This window comes from Nilaparvata lugens, chromosome 10 (assembly GCF_014356525.2).
Source record: "Nilaparvata lugens isolate BPH chromosome 10, ASM1435652v1, whole genome shotgun sequence".
Lineage (NCBI taxonomy): Eukaryota > Metazoa > Arthropoda > Insecta > Hemiptera > Delphacidae > Nilaparvata > Nilaparvata lugens.
In genome coordinates this window covers 46179835-46203658 of record NC_052513.1, presented here as the reverse complement: position 1 = coordinate 46203658, position 23824 = coordinate 46179835, and the positions used below count along the sequence as shown (strand labels likewise).

General features: G+C 36.2%; 1 protein-coding gene across 4 annotated transcripts in view; it reads left to right on the top strand.

Moving 5' to 3' along the window:
- LOC111057289 (beta-1,3-glucosyltransferase-like) overlaps nucleotides 1-23824 on the top strand; it is a 280534-nt gene that overhangs the window by 69404 nt on the left and 187306 nt on the right. For 3 of the 4 annotated variants that reach the window (XM_039436983.1, XM_039436980.1, XM_039436982.1), the window contains exon 4: nucleotides 21945-22021. The exons of the other annotated variant lie outside the window; for it this stretch is intronic. In XM_039436983.1, coding sequence (XP_039292917.1) covers nucleotides 21945-22021 — 77 coding nt within the window. The remainder of the gene's footprint in view (nucleotides 1-21944; nucleotides 22022-23824) is intronic. 4 annotated transcript variants of the gene reach the window in all.

Below are 23824 nucleotides of genomic sequence, written 5' to 3'. Positions count from 1 at the left end.
CTCAGATCGAACATTTTTGTAATCCCATCTATTCGCTTCCGTCAACGAGAGTTGGATCATATCTAAATATTTCAAAGGACTGCCTTCTAAGTAAAATGGTAGATATAGTAATTTATCCTTTTCATCCCACGAATTTGCATTTGAAACTCTTTCAAAATGAATAAAAAATCTATAACATCCTCCGATTTCTTTCCTCCATATATCCGTGGAGCTAAGAAAGGTCGCTTTTTATCAGCCATATTCAATGTTTCAAATGAACCAACTGTATCCGATTTTATAATAGCGTCTGTCTGAACCGCACTATCTTTATTTTCAATAAAAGTTTTATTAGAATATTTGAATCCTCGTCTCCAGAATAGTTGTTCACTTTTACTAACTTCTGAGGAATCCAGAGTAAATTTTCTTCTCAACGTCTGCTCTAAAAAGGCAAGATTGGGATGCTGTAACGCTAATTCGTTCGATAACCTGACCCCTTCTATTATATGATTCAGAGCTTTCTCTTGACTAAGTAATGCTGTTCAGGCTGTAACAACGACAATTTCAAGATCCTAATATGAGATCTCAAAAATCTAAATCCGCATTTGGGGGAACAAACAATCTATATTGCTGAGCTATAAACAACGCTTCTTTAAGATTCAATTCTTTTGTACGAATATTCCTAAGATCTACCACTGCACTCATTCCATAATACAAATATAAATGAGAAGATAAATCACAACAAAACACAGCAACAAATGAAAACACAAAATTGAATCTTCACTGAGGTAACCGAAAAAGTCCAAATTTTAAAAGCTGGATTAAAAACCCTTTGAGCCTCCACCAATTATGTAAACAAGATATGGACGGCAGGATAAACCTCCACCAAATATGTAAGCAATATGTGCCTTCACCAAGTATGTAAGGGTGGGAAAATGAAAAACAAGAAATGATCGTACTGGTTTTGATAATTAAAACAAAACAATAAATTATTTGTACAAAAAAATTAGAATTATAATTATAAATTATGAAATAACAATAAAAATATGAATATTTCAAGGGCTACTCGCTTGGCTGCTAGTGAAGATTAAATTTGTTGTGATTATGGAAAATTTAAAACAATGACTCAGTAGTCACCTACCTTTATGATAATGGCCCCCAATTTGGCATCCACTGGTTAATCGCGACGTTAATTATTAATGAAAAATAAATAAAAAAAACTGATCTAATGAAGTGGGTTCAGATCCCTTCTTATTCAATAATACAATTCTCTTTAAACTGCCCGAACTGTGACAGGAAAACTGTATTATAAAAAAGAACAAAATCTATCCCCTTCACCAGAACAGCCGGACTTTACTCTCAGTCCTAACGAACGAGCTCACACACGACTAGTAAAAATTTGGGTATTAATATATACTCAGTCAATGCCAACATGAAGCCATTTCAAATACATATTTTTATCAGTCGCACAAGCCGAGCACGTTTGTTATGAAAAACAAAAGAGAAACTACAATAATTTTGATAACAAGTGAAATAAACAATCTTTCTGTCGATGACAAAACTGTTCAAAGGCAGAAACACCGTTCATTAAACTTTTCGTAAAATAAAACTCTAAAATCCTGATCAATATGAGATAAATATGTGAATCATATATATGTCCCATATGACCAGGTGACAGTATATATATAGTGTAAAATTATGTTTTTTTTTTCTAATTTTGGCCTATGTATGCATATGCATGGGGATACACATCTGATCCTCTGTGTCAATGTGGACAAATCCAATCAATGAACCACCTAATATCTAAGTGTCCACAACACTCCTGGCGCAACAATGCTGGAGAAGATGGGTGTCAGTGGCTCGAGAACGTTCTAAATTCTATTGGTATTTGAAATATTAAGTGTAAAATTATGCATATGATATATATATATATATATATATATATATATATATATATATATATATATATATATATATATATCATTATACGCATCTTCTCCAGCATTGTTGCGCCAGGAGTGTATAATATATAGTATATATATATATATAATATATATATATATATATATATATATATATATATATCATATGCATAATTTTACACTTAATATTTCAAATACTAATAGAATTTAGAACGTTCTCGAGCCACTGACACGCATCTTCTCCAGCATTGTTGCGCCAGGAGTGTTGTGGACACTTAGATATTAGGTGGTTCATTGATTGGATTTGTCCACATTGGCACAGAGGATCAGATGTGTATCCCCATGCTGTCATCAGCTCAGCACACCTTCCCACCTGCGTCCTGAACCGGTTAAGGCCACACCACTCTCTATAGTTAAGGGTGCAGGAACACACTGTGCGTTTTTAAAAAAGACTTTATTTAAGCCGAGACTGTACACTACAACTACATAATACAGAATATTGCTGAACATTGGTTCTAATACCGTATTTATATGAAACAGTTACATTGATAACATTGGGGGAAGCTAGATTAGAAATTACACAATAAACAATAACAACTACTGATTAGACCAATTTAGTAATGGATTGTAAATAAGATATCAGTAATGGTTTGGAGTAAGTACATAGAAAGATAATATTAGGGAAAGCTAGATTAGACATTACACAATAAACAATAACAACTGATTAGACCAATTTAGCTTTATATGTTGATTAATCATTGAACTGAGTATATAGAAAGTTATAATCTAACTCCTCCCTCCCCAAGTCCTTTACATCCCGGAAAGGTATTAAAGTCCAGTTGGTATGACTAATCGACTTGGCAAATTTTTAAGTGGGACAGATTTTACAATTAGATTACTATGATTTCTGGATTTCTGGATTTCTTTAAATAGAGAAGCAATAAAACTATTACAATTGTTACAGATAAGATTAATCCTACAACAACATAAAATTTATTTGAATCATCAATCATGATTGGTTCAAGTATGTCTAAATGTTCATCTCCCAGGTTCGCTAAATGAACTGTATCGAATTTATCATCAAGTTGTTTCAGGTGAGCAGTAGTCATCAATGAAATCCTGAAGAACTGAGGCAAGGACGTCAAAGTCATCAATATTTAAAAGATCGTGCGTGTCAAGTTTTATTCTGGACAAACTGAATTTCTTTAAAAATTGAATTTCAAAATCAATCAAATTCCTCTAACAGGAGTCGCCATCGTAATAGTTTTGAATTGGGTTCTTTCAGACTCTTCAACCAAACAAGAGGTTTGTGATCAGTTCTCAATACAAAACGTCGGCCGTATAGGTATGGTCTGAAATGTTCACATGCCCATATGATTGCAAGAAGCTCTTTTTCAATTGTAGAGAGATTTTCTTCTGATCTATTTAAAGTGCGAGAGGCATAGGCAATAGGGAGATCGTTTTTCTCAAAATTTTGCGACAGGACTGCTCCAATCGCAAATTGGCTTGCATCTGTGGTGAGTGTGAAGCTTTTTGAGAAGTCTGGAAGTCTGAGAATTGGTTCGTTTTGCAATGCAGATTTTAAAGTTTCGAAAGCATTTAAAAATTCCTTGTTTGTGGGATCAACTTTTGCATCTTTGTGAAGACAATGCGTAAGAGGTTTAGCAATTTTTGCGTAATTATGGATCATTTTACGGTAGTAGCCAGTGAGACCTAAGAATTGTTTAATTGCTTTAGGTGTTTTAGGTATTGGAAAGTTCTTTACAGCGTTTAATTTTTCTGGATTAGGGCGTATGCCATCACTCGAAATTATGTGCCCTAAATACAACAGTTCTCGTTTGAAGAATTCAGTTTTATCCAATCGAATATGAAGTTTGTGATTTTTCAATTTTTGTAATACCGTCCGAAGATGCTTTTTGTGTTCAGAAAGGCTGTCTGAAAAAATAATTATGTCGTCCATGTAGACAAGGACGTTGGGTGTGTCTGAGAAAATCAGATTCATTGCTCTTTGAAAAGTCGGAGGGGCATTTTTCAAACCGAAAAGCATGCACAGAAATTCAAAATGACCATTTTCTGTGGAGAAAGCGGTTTTTGGGATAGATTCAGGATCCATTTCAATTTGGTGAAAACCTGATGACAAATCTATTGCTGAAAAGTATGTAGCTTTTCCGATTTTTCCGAATAAATCTTCTATGTTAGGGAGTGGGAACCTATCACTTAAAGTGATGTCATTAAGCTTACAATAGTCAATTACTACGCGGATTTCACACTTAATGGACGCATCTTTTTTCTTTGGGACAACACGAATTGGGGAATTGTACGGGGAATTACTATGTTGAATGACCTTGTTCTTCAAGAGTTTTCCAATTTCAATTTTAACATCTTCTCTATAGCATTCGGGGTAGCGATAGTTCTTGGTATAGATATAATCATCAGTCTTGGTTTTAATTCTATGTTGGAGAAGATTAGTGCTTGTTAGAGAGTCGTGTTCATGCTTAATTATTTCAGGGAACTCTAATAACAATTCCATAATAGATTCTCTTCTTTGTTCATGTGAGATGTACGAATTAGAGAGGGTATTTCATTGCGTATTTCATCTAATGTATTTTCACTAAAAGAGTGGAACAATTCCTGCATATCAAGGCTAGAGACCGAGATATTTTTTGTATCAGGTATCATTCTATGATTGAGTACAAGATGCACTTCTTCAATGTCAAGGGGATCAAGATAAACAGTCTTGTCCTGGTTGGCATGAGTCAGACAATATGTAAATTGTTCATCAATTTGCATGAGGGAATCTTCGATTGTGAAATCATTATTTCCGATTTTTTGAACGACTCCATATTTGAGGTTACCTTTTACGGGAAGTTTGTATTTATGCAATCCTCGCTTCAGGTCAACTTTAGTTTTTTCACGTTTTAAGGGAATAAAGATACCATTTTCGAATTCGAGTTGCATTTTTGACAAATTAACGGAGGCTTTAAGTTGTTCCAATGTTTCGCAACCCAATAATGCATCATAGCCATTGGAAAAAGGAAATACTCACAAAGGAACTATGAGTCGAGTGCCAAATGTTTCAAAAGTGTCAAATTTTATAAAATTGTGACCCATTTTTGCCCCTGTGGCGGTCTTAACTATAAAATCTTTCTTAATTCATTGGTCATCTTTGGTAAGAATGCTCGGGTGAATATAGTTTTTTTCGGAGCCTGTATCTATTAGCCATTTGCGGTTTTTGTGGACAATAAAATAGGGTAGACTCGAAAGGTTTGTACAATTATTTAGTTAAATTCTTCTAAAAAATGATCAGTAAGTGAGGTCATTTTTTCAGTCAAAAGGTTCATATGTTTGGTTAATGTGGAGAGCTGATCTTCAACTGAAGAGTTTTCATCAGACTCTTCTACAATGTGATGATTTTGATATGCTCTGTTTGAAACAGTGCGCATTGACACGGTGTTGGAATCAGAATGATTCCGATTTGCAAAGCACTACCATTGTGATTGTTACTGAATTGTCTGCCATTTTGGAGTTTAGGAGGATTTTCAAAATTTGGGGTGTTGTGTCTGGTGAAGCCAGGATGAACGTTTCGTTGCTGATTATTGTAGTGATTGTTTCTGTTGGGATTATTACGACCGTCATTAAAGTGATTGGAGCGATTATTACAATTGTCTTCAAAGTATAGTTCTTCAAGATAGTTATTGTTACGGGAGTTACGAAATGAGGGTTTGGAATCAAATGACTCGTCGAAATCATGCAATAAGCTGTTTTGAGTATCTTCAATTGTTAGAATTTTGTGTACCCCAAGGAAAGCAGCAAAGTCTGCTGGTACATTTCGAATGAGAGTGGTCATCAATGTGCGATCAAGTTGACTAGTCAAGTAAGTGATTGTGTCATCAGAGAGTTTCTCCATGCTATAGCGATCGATTATAACACTCTTTTTGTACTTGAGCCTATCAAGAAAATCATTGGTTGACTCGTTACTGAATGGTTTGAGCATCATGGCTTGTGTTACTAAGTCAGCTATAGGTCTTTTTTCGCAAAAAATATTCTTAAATGCAGTCAATAAGTCAGGAATAGTTCTACAACCTCGGGCAGCCGTACGGGCTTTCCCTGAGAGATGACTGTAAGTGTGGTGGAATAAGAGTCAGTGCTTTTCTCAGTGCAGTCTCTCGTGCTTCTACATTTTGGCTACAGAATTCATCATATATTTCTTGACAAATTCTTAAAAAAAAGGGGAGTTCTAGAAGGTCGCCATTAAATGATGGTACTAAATTAGTAATGCTGGCTGATAGGATTTTTGAAGCCATTGTACCTTTTTCAAGTTGGTGAGATCCGTGAAGTTCTTGAAGTTGAGGTTGCAGGTGATGTGGAGGGTCCGGACGTGGAGCACTGATATTGTGGGTCGCTGGAACTAGTTGGTTCAGCACATCAGATGTCGACTGTTCTGGTTCGAGGCCACTTAAGATTTTTTCGAGAGGTTCGTCCAGGAATCTTCTTGCTGGAACTCGTGTTGGAATTGGTGAAAATCTATTTGGATGATGGCCCGCAATGGTGGATAGTAGATGATTGAGATGATAACGTCTGCGGGTTACAATCTGTGTGAGTATTGGAGTCTTGCTGTTCTGGTTGTTGCTTTTCGTGGCTGGCTACTGAGTCTTTGCACGGTGTCCTGCTGTAGGGTTTCGTAGTTCTCTTATGAAAAACTCGGCAGAGTGCTGAGGAAAAAAAAATTTGGCCTGGGAGAGTTCACAGAACACGAACAATTTCACAAGGAAGATCTACAGAAGTTCGAGCGCCAGTTAAGGGTGCAGGAACACACTGTGCGTTTTTAAATAGACTTTATTCAAGCCGAGCCTGTACACTACAACTACATAATACAGAATATTGCTCAAGACTGCTTTACATTGATTCTAATATCATATTTATATGAAACAGTTACATTGATAACATTGGGGGAAGCTAGATTAGAAATTCCACAATAAACAATAACAACTGATTAGACCAATTTAGTAATGGATTGCAAATAAGATATCAGTAATGGATTGGACTTAGAAAAATTGGTTTTAGAAAATTGGAGGAAGAGTCAAAAAAAGCAGGTTTGGCAGTCAATGGAAGTAAGACTGTGTACATGAGGATGGCTAGAGACCAGAGAAGGATACTTGAAGAGCTCGCACTGGAAGGACATCGTTTTAAAACAGTAGAATGTTTTAAGTATCTTGGATCCCTAATCACTAACAAAAATGAAAATCAAATGGAAATGAAAGAGATATTGGAAGCTGGAAATAGGGCATACTTCAGCCTACAGAAAATCCTTAGATCAAGGCTGTTAAGCTGGAGCAGTAAAATTGAAATTTATAGGACAGTTCTGCGACCAGTGGTGATGTATGCTTGTGAAACATGGGTGTTGACAAGTTGTGATAAGATGCTGTTGAATCGATGGGAGAGAAAAATCCTTAGAAAAATTTATGGGCCGGTGCTAGAGGCTGATAGGTGGCGACTCTGAATGATGAGCTCTATAATCTGTATGGGCAACCGAGCATTGTTACTGAAATTAGAAGAGCACGTATCCGTTGGTTGGGCCATGTGGAACGTATGCCGGAAACCCGTACAGCGCATATGTCTCTGTATCAGCAACCAGGGGGACAAAGAAAGCGTGGTCGACCACGCAAGAGATGGTTGGACGACATGGAGGCAGACCTTCAATCCTTGGGCGTGAGAAGGTGGAGGCAGCGAGCACAGGACAGAGATGCATGGAAAAGTCTTGTGGAGGAGGCCAAGGCTCTTCAAGGGCCATAGAGTCAATGAGTAGTAGTAGTAGTAATGGATTGGACTAAGTACATAGAAAGATAATATTAGGGAAAGCTAGATTGGAAATTACACAATAAACAATAACAACTGATTAGACCAATTTAGTAATGGATTGTAAATAAGATATCAGTAATGGGTTGGACTAAGTACATAGAAAGATAATATTAGGGAAAGCTAGATTAGACATTACACAATAAACAATAACAACTGATTAGACCAATTTAGCTTTATATGTTGATCAATCATTGAACTGAGTATATAGAAAGTTATAATCTAACTTATGTCTCAGCTGGGTGCCACGAACAATGTCATTAGGGTCATCCTTTGTTCCTGACCTCTCCCTGCAACCATCTAAGTCTCCATAACTCCCTTGCACTTCTAATTTCCTCTTACTCGTCAAGTCTCAAGTATCTTCTTGACTTGAGGCGCATTGGTGGAGGGTTAGCCAAATCTCTAGAGACTGGGAGATCCTCATGAATGTGTTGCAACTGGGAAATGAACTTGTTCTTCTTCTCCAACCTTCTGAGATCTGGAGGCATGATGTTACTAAGCACAGGCAACCACTCAGTCTCTGTTGGTCTCAATATCCCACTAATCTTCCTCATAGTTTCATTGAAAACTGTATCAATTTTCTCAACATGTCTGCTGCGAGCCCAGACAGAAGAGCAGTACTCCCCTGTACTGTACAGAAGTGCAAGACTTGATGTTCGGAGGGCATTCATGTCACAACCCCAGGTTGTTCCCGCAAGTTTGCTGATGATATTTAGCCATGTCTTCAGTTTATCTCTATAATATACAATTATATTGAAAATGATTATCCAATTTGAATAAGAAAAAAAGTGTACCGAACTGCCTTAAGGATGTGCACTGAATAGTGAAGCACTTTTTAAAATGAAAAATACTCTTCAAACATTGCAGAGTGCAATAAAAAATATTGTAAGAGATTTGTTGCAACTTAAATATTCATTGCAAGCTGTTTGAAATTTCAACTCCCCAAAATTGGAACAAAGTCACCCCGGATTACTGGTACCCTTATTTCCCCAACTGGAACTGTTATTCTCACTGTAGCTAGCTTCTGGTTAGAATCCCTCTTGGACCCGGTGCTGGAAGGTGAGGAGACTGCTTGCTGCTTGCAAGGATGCTGTAGTTCAGCTTTTTCCTAGCGAGGATAACACTAGAATGCGTTTATGCGCATGTACTGAAACGATACACTGATTCGATCTGACTGTTTGATGTCGATGAATTAGTTGATCCATATCTATCGCCGATTGATTGACAAGTTGAAAGCCTGTCAGCTAATCCAAGTGCGAGAAAATCCTCAGAATAAAATTCTCGATACAATTTCCAAAAACCAGTAAGCTGGCGGTAACTCTGATCATAAGTAGTCTATTTCAGTAGGAACTCATTAACATCGTTGGGAAATACAAAACAGTAATTGATAAAAGAATGAATGAATAAGAATAATTATAAAAAATGAATAAAATAAAAATTATTATTAGAGGGAATCGGTCCTCTAGGTTAAAATTAATCCCCCCCCAAAAATTTCTATAACACCGTTTGCATCATGTCCCCCCCTCCCTGTACGCAACCCAGTTTTTGAAATAAATATAATTCAATAACATTTTGAATAATCTCCAAATCATCAATGGCAGTACTTGACGGCATATCGGTGTGTAAACAACTAATGGCTGTTTGGGTTGTTGTATCGACAATACTTTGTTGTAAACAACTATGCTATTATCATCAAAAGCTTACCGAGTTGAGAGCAGAGGAAAGTCGGTAGAAAATAATATACTAGTTCGAGTAATGAATTGCATGCCTCATCGCTTGCAATAATTGATAGTCCCCATGATAGCTGATATTTACTTTCCTTGCCCTACTACCATAGGTAAGGAAAGTATTGCTTTCCAAAAAAATTAAGGTACCCCAATTCCAAGTTTTCTATACGTTTCAAGGTCCCCTGAGTCCAAAAACATGATTTTTGGGTATTGGTCGGTGTGTGTGTGTGTATGTGTGTGTGTGTGTATGTCTGTGAACACGATAACTCCATTCCTAATTAACCGATTGACTTGAAATTTTAAACTTGAGGTCCTTATACCCTGAGGACCCGACAATAAGAAATTCAATAAAATTCAATTCAAGATGGCGGAGAAAATGGCGGATAATTACTAAAAAACCATGTTTTTCACGTTTTTCTCGAAAACGGCTCCAACTATTCTCTTCAAATTTATACCATTTTCTCATTTCCGGGAAAATTTCAGGAGGTCCGTAATATTCTTGAGCAAAATGGCGGATAATGACTAAAAAGCCATGTTTTTCACGGTTTTCTCGAAAACGGCTCCAACGATTTTCTTCAAATTCATACCATGGATAGCTATTTATAAGCCCTATCAACTGACATGAGTCTTATTAATGAGAAAATTGCGGGAGCTCCGTAATATTCTTGAGAAAAATGACAGTTACTAAAAAACCATTTTTTCACGATTTTCTCAAAAACGACTCTAACGAATTTTTTGAAATCCATACCCTGTATAGTTATTTATTAGCTCTATCAACTGACATGAGTCTTTTTCCCTGGGGTACTAATGAGGGGTCCACCCAATCCTTGAGAAATGGACTTTGTAACTTCCTTCTCGTGCATGAGGTAGGTTGGTACACGGTTTTTACTTTTTCGTCTTCCATATACCGTGGGTAGGTAGAGCAGTTTATAAAAAGAACACAGTAATAGTCAAGATATTTCATCTGTAGAACAGCTGTTTTGACGAAAAATTCATCGAATTTCACAATTTACATAAAGGAAAAAGTACTCTGAAAACAATTGTATATACACATATACAGTAGTCTGATCGTAGTTGCAAATATGTTGCCGTCAATCGTCATTATGTTATTCCCCTAAATTATTCTCGTTCGATAATGAGGCTTATAGTTCAATGAGCAAGGAAAGTTGTGTGAGTGTACCACACCAGATTTTTTTATCAAGTTACATTGAGATATTAATTGTGTAATTGCATGCAATTAATAATCCACTGGACAGCTAATCTATGATGAATAATTCTAAAGTATGATTTTCATGGTAATATTGGCATTTGAAGGAGTCTCCTTTTCCTTTCGTATTATCCTTAAAATGAAAGATTTCAAAAAACCTTATGTATACGTCGACGCGTAATTCAAAAAGCAGGAGAACGATATTTCAAATTTCATGAAAAACTATTGCTGCGTTTTGCTGTAAATGCAGAACATAAATATAAACAAGAAAACATATAAAGATAAAGAGAAATGCAAAACCATCGGCTTGAATCTTAGACTCACTTCGCTCGGTCAATTATATATTAAATTCTCATTCACAGAGCACCTTCCCGGATACAGAATTCTATGACAGTGAAGAGTGTGTGTGTGTGTGTGTTTGTAAAAGGGGTCATACGGGGTGAATTGTGCTCAAGCACAACATGAAACAGGGAGCAGTTACCAAACGGGGTGCGCCCGTTTTGTACCTCAGTGTGCATCCACTCAAAACGACTTCCAGGACTGTTCTGAATCCGAATCACTACTTCACACACTTTTTTCCAAAATCACCCTGTTTCGAATCTAGGGTTCACATACTTATGCTTACAGAAAAATCCGCCAGATCCGCGCCACATTCGTCATACACACATTCATCACACACTCTTTCCGGTTGGACCTACTAAACGGGACTCTGAAGTGTGTATGCTCCATGAGTATGTAGCCTACGAAATGAGGTGATTTGTGAATGCTTTTTGAGTTTATATCCTACTAAATGGGGTACATAACTGGTATTAATCATCACATACTCATCTATTATGTTTTGAAACTGGAAGTCCACAGGTTTTTCCTTTCAAAGGAAGACACTGAAACTTGGCAACACTGTCCATAGTCAAGTCTATGAATAAATTCAGAGATCACTTTCACTGCGAGATCTATACGGATTCTCTGCACTCCACACCACATGATATCATTCGAAAACCTCGTGCCTCTCCCTTGATGTTCACAGTAAAACTGAGGGAGGGAAGCTAGAACTCTCTACAATTTGGAGCAACATGGCTATTTTTAAATTTGCTTTGAATCACAAAGGGAATTTTAATATGGGTCACTGTTCATCTCAATATAAGAGTTTTAAAATTATGGAAACACCGACACAATTTCGTTGTATAAGCTGTAAGAAATGAGTATGGAATTTCCACAGTTTCAGATATTTCACTTCATTATAATTAAGTTGTATTACTGAGAGTATTCAGTTAAAATAGATAATAATTATGTATTAGAGAGAAAACATGAGGAAGAGTGTTGACAAAAGAGCAACCCTCAGTATTAATAGATCATACTATGTAAAATTATGGATCAACATTCAATTATAATATAAAAATAATAAAAACGAGACTTCAATAATTCTAGAGGATCAATAAAACTTCACACTCTATTATAATTGTAGAACTTGGTATAATAATAGTGATGTATCAGGAGTTGTCTATTATAGTAAAAGATCATTTCTAGAGTATATATACAATCTCCCTTTATTTGGATTAGTAGCCTTTGTTCAAATTGAGAAGTTTTTTTTTGAAATTGAAATACATAGAATTGATATTCAGTAATCAATAAGAATTATCAGAACTGGCTTGGATTCTAAGCTGATTAATGCCGTTGAAGATTGATGTAATGTAGAAAACAATAATTGAACTTGTGAGAGGTAGAATTGTCTACATTTCAAGTCTGAGTGAGAGCTTTTAATTTAAAAGTATTCTCTATTCATATGGTATTGTCTGAATAAAATGAAATTATTCGAGCTCAGGAGAGTTTTCTGAAACTGGGGGAATTCATCCTCAAAAAAAAAAAAAAAAAAATGAAGAAATCTCTGAGAAATTGCATTTTATTTATATTACATGTAGGCTATGGACCAAAAAATATGAGGTTGGGAATATTTTCAAACTTGTGTTACATGATAGAAATTAACATACGTGAACTTTATCTGTAATAGGAGTAATTCTCATTTAAAAAATACGGAATGTGAAAGACTAAAATCTCATTCAAATTGCGCTGGATTTTTGCTCTCTTTCAAGGTCATAATGAGCGTTCTCAATTATTGACTAGCTATTGAAGAGTATTGAAAACCTATTGAAGATTGAAAGAATTGAATCTATTGAAGATTGAAAACCTATTGACATTACTTATTCATCCCAAGTTAGTCTCCTATTGACGAATCTATAAATATAGAGTATTACTCTTATGTTTCAGATGTAAATTATTCTTCAAAATAGCTCTGTATTATTGTTCATAGAAATCAATGTATTACTTATTCATCATTGTACAATGATTGTGTCAAGTCGCTTATTTATTGAGTTCAATTTAGCTTGAGAATCGATCAAGAACAATTAACGTAACATCAAGCTGAAGAGAATCCAATGATACAAAGAATTCTACTGGGTTTTTTGCAATTTGCTGTAGATGTATCATGAGATTATCATTAAAGAAAGACCATCTCATGAAATTATCGTTTTTCACCAGTGTACTTTTCATAAATACATGTATTTTTTCTCCATTATTATATTTGTTTCACAGTTCCATTTTAGAGGGTTCCAATCAACAGATTTTTATCGGAGAGTTGTGGGAAGATGTTATTTCAGGAAATTATCGTTTTTCAGCATAGCATTATTCAAAGAATGTTGAACTCTCGGAGATACGATAAATTAGAAAACTCTAGAAAATCCCATCCTTCAGCGTGACTGTTTCATGAAATTTGTCTCCAATAACTCTTTCAAATTGAAAAATCGGTCGAAAAAACATGAGAAAATCTGTCAATTCATCTATTGCTTCAAGCAGAGGAATGTAACTACAGGAGCTCAATGTATCCAATTATTAATATCATTCGAATGAGAAATAAGATTTTGCCACCCCTTAAGAATATCTCCCATTCTAGGAAATCAGAGGAGATAATATGCTTATATTACTCAAACTCATATCTATAACTTGTTCATTCACATGCTAAACCTCTACTCATATCTCTTCAACAGTTCTCGACACCTCTCATCAAGCTCTCATACCACTGATGGCTTTGAGGTCTCTGGTGGGTCCAACTACCTGAAGGTAAAAATGCAACAGGTTGATGGGATCGGAAAGGGTTGTCCTATATTAGGTGGCAATATTTCTTCCTTCATCCTTTTCCTATTGTTCTATAATAGTTGGAGAGTATGACCATTTTCTCGATTTTGAGCCTTCTATTTTGCTGTTGACTATAGAGAGCACGTTTCGGATTAGATATTTTGTGGACCCATGAGAGGTCTGTACCGCTCGTATTATTCAGCCCCGTACTGGCCGGTATGAAACTGCTATTGAATTACACTTCACACTTTCATTACACCACAAAATTCTTATTTCGAATCAAACCTTGAGTTTCAGTACCTAGTATAGTTCATTTGATGAGAAAATAAAGTGAAAGCATTAAGAAATCATACACTCTAGAGATCTATCTGTCCATGGCACACAGATAATCTTTTACTTTTACCATAGATACACACATAATCGTTTTCTTTTATCATAGAACTCTAGAGAGTATGACTTTTCAATGCATTTACCTTACCTTCTCGTCATATGAACTATAAGAAGGTTAGTAGGTTTTATAGATGTGGATAAATTTATTATAAGATACAAACTTTGAACCAGTGATGAACTCATTCAATTGCTTGACTAAATGTTACTCTCTCTTGAAGAAAACAATTCATTTTATAATATAATATTAGAATTGTATTATTGTGTTTTTTTAGCAACAATATTCACTTATTATCTAGGGAAGCTCTAATTATTTTCGTGAAAATAAATCATGATTCGCTTACAGTCCTCACTGATGAAGAATCAACTCAAAAGCATAGTTAGTAATCGTCATAATCATAATATATATATATATATATATATATATATATATATATATATATATATATATAATTATATTTAATTTAGTGTGATTTTGTATCAGTGAGTAAAGATAGTTTAGGGGGGGGGCTTTGTAATAACACTAGTAACAATTATCAATTATTATTATCATAGACCTTAAACTCCTAAATCCATAGGTCCACTTGCCAATATGCATGTGTAGCCAAGTACTCCACACAACTCCAAATCGTGCTCTCTTTGGACCTTTGGGTCCAACTTTCATACTAGCCACCAACAATGGGCATTCATAGACCTAGGAACAATAGCTGACCCTTTCCAACTATCTGTTGCCCTGCCCAAGGTTAAAAATAGACTTGGACACATCATGGCAGTTTTCTTGACAGAACAACCTCTCAATAACGAATAACTTTCAGAAGCGATTTTTTTCTCGGAATAATTGACTTCATTTTACACAGGTTCGACTGTATTTTCGAATTTGTGTTATATGATAGAAATTAGCGTACGTGAACTTCATCTGTAGTGGATGCATGAAGCTGGAGAAGATGCATGTCAGTGGCTCCAGAACTTCCTAAATTCTATTCTTTCTTTCTTTATCCGGCGCTACAGCCCTAGGTGAGCTCTGGCCTCCTTCACAACACACCTCCATTCTTCCCTGTTCATGGCTCTTTCCTTCCATCCTCTTACCCCCATATTTCTCAGGTCATCCATCACTTGGTCCACCACCCTGTTCCTTGGCCTACCTTTCTTTCTTCTGCTGTGCAACTTGCTATTAAAAACTATTTTCGGCATTCTAGCCTCACTCATCCTCATCACATATCCCAACCACCTTATTCTTTGGGCTTTAATGAAGCGTACTATATTTTCTCCTTTTAATAATGCTTCTATTTCCTTATTTTTTCTTATTCGCCATTGCTGCTCATTAACCTGAACGGGACCGTAAATTCTTCTTAGTATGGATCTTTCAAAGATTTTTAACGCATTTTCGTCAGCCATATTCATCACCCAAGTTTCTGCCGCATATGTTGCCACTGGACGCACCAATGTTTTACATATTGTTATCTTGTTGCTCCTGCCGACCAACTTACTTTAAAATAATCTAACATTGGCATAGTAGGCCCTATTAGCTGCTTGAATCCTTTCTTTTATATAAGCATTATTACCTGTGGCATTTATTGGGCATCCTAGATTCTTGAAGTTCTCTACACCTGCAAACTTTTTGTTATTCACGTAGATATTTCTTGGTACTCTGGACTTGACTGCTGACACACACAGATATTCACTCTTGTTCTCATTTACAACCAGTCCGACTTTTTGTGCTTGAATTTCCAGGATTTTATAAACTTCTTTCAAGCATGCCACACTTCTAGCCATTATTAACACGTCATCCGCATATGCACATACTTGATGCATCTTGTTGAATATGGTACCTCTCTGATTCACCCTTTTAATAGCTTTCTGGAGAGCAATGTCGAACAGTACTGCTGAGAGCCCATCACCCTGCTTTACACCAGCATTAAAATGGAAGCTTCTGCTCAGCCAATTTCCCATCTTCACTTTGGCTGTAGTAGCAGCCATTATCATTGTGATGAGGTTAACAAGCTTACTCGGAATACCTAAAATAGGGTAATCCCTCTATAATTCTGGCACTCCATTTTGTCTCCTCCCTTGAAAATCGGATGGATAATAAGTCCATTCCCTCTCCATTCTTCAGGCATCACTTCCTCTCTCCATATTAGACCTATCAGGTAATGCAAACTCTCGAAAAGAGTCTGTCCTCCTTCTTTGATCATTTCTGCCATGGTAGCATCCTCTCCTGGTGCCTTACCATTTTTCATTTGTTTTGCCACCTGCATTATCTCTTGTATTGTTGGAGGATTAATAACAGCATTTTCTATTTGTACTTATATTTCATCCTCATCAATATCTTCAATATGTGCACAGTTCAGAGTCTCCTCAAAATATTCCGCCCATCTATCCATCATGCTTTCTTCACTAACCACTTTCCCATCCTTTCCACGGTATACCATCATTCTTGGTTGGAATCCTTTCCTCATTTTATTTAACGCCAAGTAGAACTTCTTGGTTTCACTCACTCTACTCATTTCCTCAATATATTCCAAATCGCACTTCATTTTTTCTCTATTTTTTCCTCTACAGATTTTATCAGCCATTCTCCTTTCGTTCATGTAATTTTCAAAGTTCATTCTGGTATCCTTTTGTATCATCTTCATACGAGCAGCATTCTTTCTTTCTATAGCTACTCTGCATCATCATCAAACCATTCTGTTCTACCCGCTCTATTCACCTGCCCTAGAATTTCCTTTGCCACTTCATTTACCGATTCTTTTACGACTTTCCAGTTCTCCTCTACGCTTTCTCTTTCACCTCTACTCCTGAATTCCTCATGTATTCTGTTTCTATATATTTCCTTGTACCTTTCATTTTTTAAATTTTCTAAATTCCATTTTCTCGGCTGTATTTTATTTTTCCTACAGTCACTTATTCTCTCTGTGAGGACTGCCTTCACTAAATAGTGATCCGAGTCACAATTTGGCCCTCTACAGCTCCTAGTGTCTATTATGGAGGATGCGAATCTTTTCCTTATTACCACATGATCAATTTGATTGATCGTTTTACCATCTGGCTATTTCCATGTACCAAGGTGTATTCTCTTATGAGGGAAGTGTGTGCTCTTAATATACATATTTGTCCTGGCCGCGAAATTTGCTAATTGCCATCCATTCTCACTTGTTATCTCATGGATGCTATTTTCCCTGCAATGCCTTTCAATTCATCTTCTTTTCCTATCTTAGCATCAAAATCTCCTAGGACCACCAGTATATCATACCTAGGAATTCCATCGCACACTTTTTCAAGTCCATCATAAAATTGCTGTTTTTCTTCTTCACCCTTATCTTCTGTAGGAGCATGTACCGATATTAATGAAATATTCCGGAATTAACCTTTAATTCTCAATCTACATATTCTCTCATTTACAGGCTTGACTTCTAATAGACTCCTTTTCACGCTCTTGCTTATCAAGGATCCGGTGCCTAAAATTCCTTTTCTTTCATCTGAACCACTGTACACAATTGAGCATTCCCTTTTATCAATCCTTTCTTGTCCCTGCCATCTCATTTCCTGGAGCGCCACAATATCTTTTTTTGCATTTTCTATATAATTCATTATCTCTTTCATTTTCCCAGGCTTCATCATTGTCCGTACATTCCATGTACCTATCTTAATATCACTAGATCTATCCGTTTCCAAATCCAAGTCAGTTTCCTTTCCATAAATTCCTTTTTTTCCGGTTACCAATCCGAGGCCGTTGTGTTGGTTTCATAACAATTTGCTTTTTTCCGGTGCAAGGTTGTTGGCCTTGCGCCCAACCCCCTACCAGGAGGACCACTGGGTATCTGCAGCCACCATGAGGCGACTGGGCGATAGGATCCCCAACCCTGACGCCGAAAATTCTATTAGTATTTTAAATATTAAGTGTAAAATTATGATTTTTCTAATTTTGGCCTATGAATGCATATGCATATATATATAATATATATATATATATATATATATATATATCTGTAGTGGGAATAATTCTCATTTAAACTCTCATTTAAAAAATACGGAATGTGAAAGACTCAAATCTCATTCAAATTGGGCTGGAGTTTTGCCCTTTTTTCGAATCATAATGAGCGTTCTCAATAATTGACTAGCTATTGAAGAGTATTGAAAACCTATTGACATTACTTATTTATCTGAAGTTAGTTTTCTATTGACAAACCTTTAAATTAATATAGATGATTTCTCTTATGTTTCAGATGTTAAATATTCTGAATTGTTATAATAATTATACAGAATAGCTCTGTATATTGATCCTGGAAATCAATGTATTACATATTCACCATTGTACAATGATTGTGTCAAGTTGATTATTTCTTTAGTTCAATAATTTAGCTTCAAATCGATGGAGAACAATAATGTAATATCGAGCTGAAGAGAATTCAATGAAACAATGAATTCTGCTAGGTTTCTTGCAATTTGCTGTAGACGTATCATGAGATTATCATTAAGGAGAGATCATCTTAGGAAATTATCGTTTTTCACCAGTGTACTTTTCATAGATACATCTATTTTCCTTCATAATTTTTCATTATCATATTTGTTTCATAGTTTCATTGGAGAGGGATCAAAAGATTTTTTCGGAGAGTTGTATGGAGATGCTATTTCAGAAAGTTATCGTTTTTCAACATGGTATTCTTCAAAGAATGTTGAATACGATACATTAGAAAGCTCTGTAGAAAAACATTCACCATCCTTCAGCTTGACTCTTCCATGATATTTTTGTCTTCAATAACTCTTTTTCATCTGAAAATCGCTTGAAGCATTAAAACATGAGAAAATCTGTCAATTCATCTGACAAATTCAAGCAGACAAATGCAATTACAAGAGCTCAATTTATTCTGTTATTGATTTCATTCAAATGAGAAATAAGATTTTGCTATCCCTCGAGAATATCTTCCATTCAAGGAAATCAAAGGAGATAATATGCTCATATTACTCATGCTCAGTACTATAACTTGTTCATCCACTCACTAAACATCTGCTCATTTCTCTCCACCAGTCCTCGACAACTCTCATTGAGCTGTCATATAATCCATTACATTTCTAATCAAAGTATTCAATCAATTAATAACCATTATAGAATCAATGAAAATATTGTTTTCTGAATAATTTCCTTAAAAGGTTTCTATGATACATGAATTTTACAATTACTGGGAAATTAAAAGAGAGTAGAAATTTTTCCACTTGGAAAAGCTTATTTGTTCCTGAAAAAACGATTTTGTCAACAGGTGATGACCCCCTCATTATTTATAGGAATGAGCTCGATTTGATGTTTCATTGCAGATAATTGATTAGTGGAGGTTTTCATATTATATAGATTCCTTTTTCCTAAATATGGATTTCAAGGAGAGCATTATTGTTGACATTCGTTATGTTTACTTTTTCCACCGCCTTCTAAAATAAGAATAAAGGAAAAGGTGATTTGAACTTTTGAACATTCTATTAAAATTTTGATAGATGGATTTTGATGGATAAAATTATCTGCTTTGAATTATTTCTAATCTATTCATTGCTCTTATTATATTTTCTTTTGTTCTATTTCTCAGTATACGTTTTATGGAAATAATGTCAGGTTTTGTTTCTTCTTAAGAAATTTGAAGTATTACAAGATTACAACATGTACAATATTCTATCTGGTATTCATTGGGAAACTACAAACTCAGAATATGATAATTTTAATGAATGGAGACTATTTCATAGAATACAGATGGGGATAAATTGTAAGTTGCATTTGTTCAAATGCAAATAAATAATAATTATTTAACGAAAATCCCAATTAAAAAATAGCCCTGTTGTCAATATTTGAAGTCTCAATTGGGATTTTCGTTAAATAATAATTACTATTTCATAGAATGTTTTCTTGTTTTTTAGAAAATGTCCGCTTTGTGAATACTGTAATACCAGAAACCAATGATGCGATTCTACATAAATAAACTAATAATGATTGATTCAATAACGTTACCTTTTTCTATGGTAGAGCATAACAAAATAAGCCTACTGCTCTCCAGAGCTCCACAAAGCTTACCAATTACTATTCTCGTAAATTTCACAAGTTCTCAAGAATTATACATGGCAGGGTGTAAGTTATAAATAAAACATCGATTTACACAAAGCATCTGCTAAATCTCAGCCATAATAATCATGTAAGAAATTGCTTCAACTGCTGCTTCTAGCATCTTCCTTTACAAAATTTTCCCGGAGAATTGATTGTTAATCCAAGCTCTCTTTCTTTTCCTCTTCTGCCATTTAATCCAAGTAATCATTGTTGAAGCATTCGTTTCTCTGAAGGCGTGATTCAAATACTTCTAATTTATCATGTTATTCAATATAAAATATTCACATAAGATGTGAAAACTAGCTATTGAGAGAACGATATCTTACTGAAGACTGGAGATCATAACTATGTGAGAGAAGAAGTTCTGAGAGTGAATAGGAACATTTACTTTGGTCAGTTTCAATACAAAACTGCGTTTCTAGAAAGGGGAAGGAACCAGTAGAATTGGCAACGTCAGAGTGATCCGAAGACAATGCAAATACCTGCATCTATTGTATTGGTCACCCTCCAATTTCCTTACGCCTACGCCTACGTCATGGTGTGTATGAATGTACCCCGTATAGCCGGAATTTGAGTGAGCCCATTTCGACAGTTAAATTCCTATGAGAAAAAAATTTGAAATTTAACTTTTTTTTGTTATAGGGGTATACATTTATATTTATCGAATATACATAAAAAAATTTCAGCTCGATTGGAGCACTGGTTCAGGGTGAGCCCGTTTAGTGCAGAAAGTGTGTGCCTCCTCGTTTGACCCTTCTTAACAAGCACTGGTGTGTGTGTGTGTGTGTGTTGTGTGTGTGTGTGTGTGTGTGTGTGGTGTGTGTGTGTGTGTGTGTTGTGTGTGTGTGTGTGTGTATGAGTGTATGTGTGTCTGTGTACACGATATCTCATCTCCCAATTAACGGAATGACTTGAAATTTGGAACTTAAGGTCCTTACAATATAAGGATCCGACACGGACAATTTCGATCAAATGCAATTCAAGATGGCGGCTAAAATGGAGAAAATGTTGTCAAAAACAGGGTTTTTCGCGATTTTCTCGAAAACGGCTCCAACGATTTTGATTAAAGTTATGCCTAAAATAGTCATCGATAAGCTCTATCAACTGCCACAAGTCCAATATCTGTAAAAATTTCAGGAGCTCCACCCCATCTATGCAAAGTTTGATTTCAGATTCTCAATTATGAGGCTTCAGATTCAATTTAAACGAAACATTTTGAGTGGAAAAGATTGAGCATGAGAATCTCTACTGTTCAGTAACATTTTCATCCAAAATTAGAAATAAGCTCGAAATTCGAGAAAATGTGATTATCCAATTGCAAAATGTTGATTCTCATAAATGATTCACTATGAAGAGATAGCACACCTCGTGTGTCTTCAGCGTTATTGCCCTGTCACCAGCTGGCTCAAATCTTTGAATAGTAGACTTGAGATGCGCAGGAACACTAGCATCAGGTGATCAATTTTCATAATGGCAAGGAAAGTTGTGTGAATGCGCCACACCAGATTTTCTTGTTTTTGCAAACTTTTGTGAATATTGCTCGATATCCAGGGATCAATATTAAATTTTAGCTCTTGTTAGAGAAGCAGCATTGAAGCTGATAAACATCTGTTTACATTTGTTTTGAATCAACTTTCTATTAGAATGATGGAATGTTCCAGAAACCGCCCTCTATCAGAATTGTACACAAAGAATTTCCACATAGAGGAGCTTGGACAGTTGTTCCTCTTTTTCCATGGTGAGTCTTATCTATAAAGACGAAATGGCATTGATTCATTCACTCACTCACTCAATCACTCAGTCACTCACTCACTCACTTACTCACTCACTGACTGACTCACTCACTCACTCACTAACTCACTCACTCACTCATTCATTCATAATAAACAGAGCTAATACGTTTTAAATTTGGCAGGTTTATTCAGTTGGCCGTCGCACTAAGAACGAATTGGAAAAAAATCCAAAGATACACCCAAAATCTGCGTTTAAGTAGACGGGGACGGCTCACGTCAACCTGTCCCCTCAAAACCGGTTTTAAAAGGGGTCAGGTTAACGGGTTGTCAAGTTGTTGAGGTGACACCTAGTCACGTTCCCTTGACGATATGATGCAAACTCTTTCATTTAAGCAGAATATATTTAGCACATCCCTTAAACCTAGCTCTACAGTGCAGGCTAGTTGCTTGGCTGAATCGGACTAGGCGCTGAGACAGCAAATAATAGCAGCGTTGGTGGGAATGCGAGCGGCCGCAGTAACATCTTCCTCCCAGCAATGATCGGCGTAGTTCCGCCTAGCGGACAGACGAAAGATCAAACCAGTCGGCTATTTTTGATCCCTCCAGCCAGGCTCAGCCAAGCAGCCAAGGCAATAGGACAATGGAGTGGCGGTCTTATTCGCGTTCATCAGCAGTTTTCTTTCTCACAATTATTTTAATTTTTGTGTTGCCTATAAACTCCAGTCACTAGTAAAAAGTTCCCAGAAACGTGGTGTACTACCATATTAATGACTTTTCATGATGATTTTTAATTATTTGAAAACATTGTTGACATTCTGAGCCTTTAGTCTAAGCTTGGGGTCGCTGAGAACGAATCTGCAATCAGAATTTCTCTATCACGAAAAATAACGAAAAAAAATCCAACTTTTGATCTTCCAGCAACCATTAACAGTCATCCTGCAATGCGGCCGAAACACTTCCAAGCCAGACACCCATCTCGAATGACAACAACGCCAAGCTGTAAGAAACCATCCTGCACTGCGGCGCTAGGTTTATATCCTCATTCCTGATGTTTTCTCTTCTGTCACAGCCCAAGGTTAAACCTAGCGCCGCCGTGCAGGATGGTTTCTCACAGCTTGGCGTTGTTGTCATTTGAGATGGGTGTCTGGCTTGGAAGTGTTTCGGCCGCATTGCAGGATGGCTGGTAATGGTTGCCGGAAGATCAACAGCTGGGTTTTTTCGTTATTTTTCGTGATAGAGAAATTCTGATTGCAGATTCGTTCTCAGCAACCCCAAGTTTAGCCTGGAGGCTCAGAATGTCAACAACGTTTTTAAATAATTGAAAATCATCATGAAAAGTCATTAATATGGCAGTACACCACGTTCTGGAGACTTTTTACTGGTGACTGGAGTTTATAGGCAACACAAAAATCAAAATAATTGTGAGAAAGAAAACTGCGGATGAACGCGAATAAGACTGGCACTCCATAGATCTATTGTCTTGGCTGCTTGACTGAGCCTGGCTGGAGGGATCAAATAACCGACTGGACTGATTTTTCGTCTGTCCGCTAGGCGGAACTAAGCTGACCATTGCTGGTCGGAAGACGTTACTGCGGCCGCTCGCATTCCCACCAATGCTGCTATTATTTGCTGTCTCAGCGCCTAGTCAGAGTCAGACAAGCATCCAGCCTGCACTGCGGAGCTAGGTTTAGTTCTTAGAAACCCAATCTCAGCTGCCTGCACTTTACTCTCAAGTGGTTTTGATGTCACCCAAGATTCACTATCATAGAGTAGTAGCCAATGCCTTAGAAAATATCATTATTGTGCTC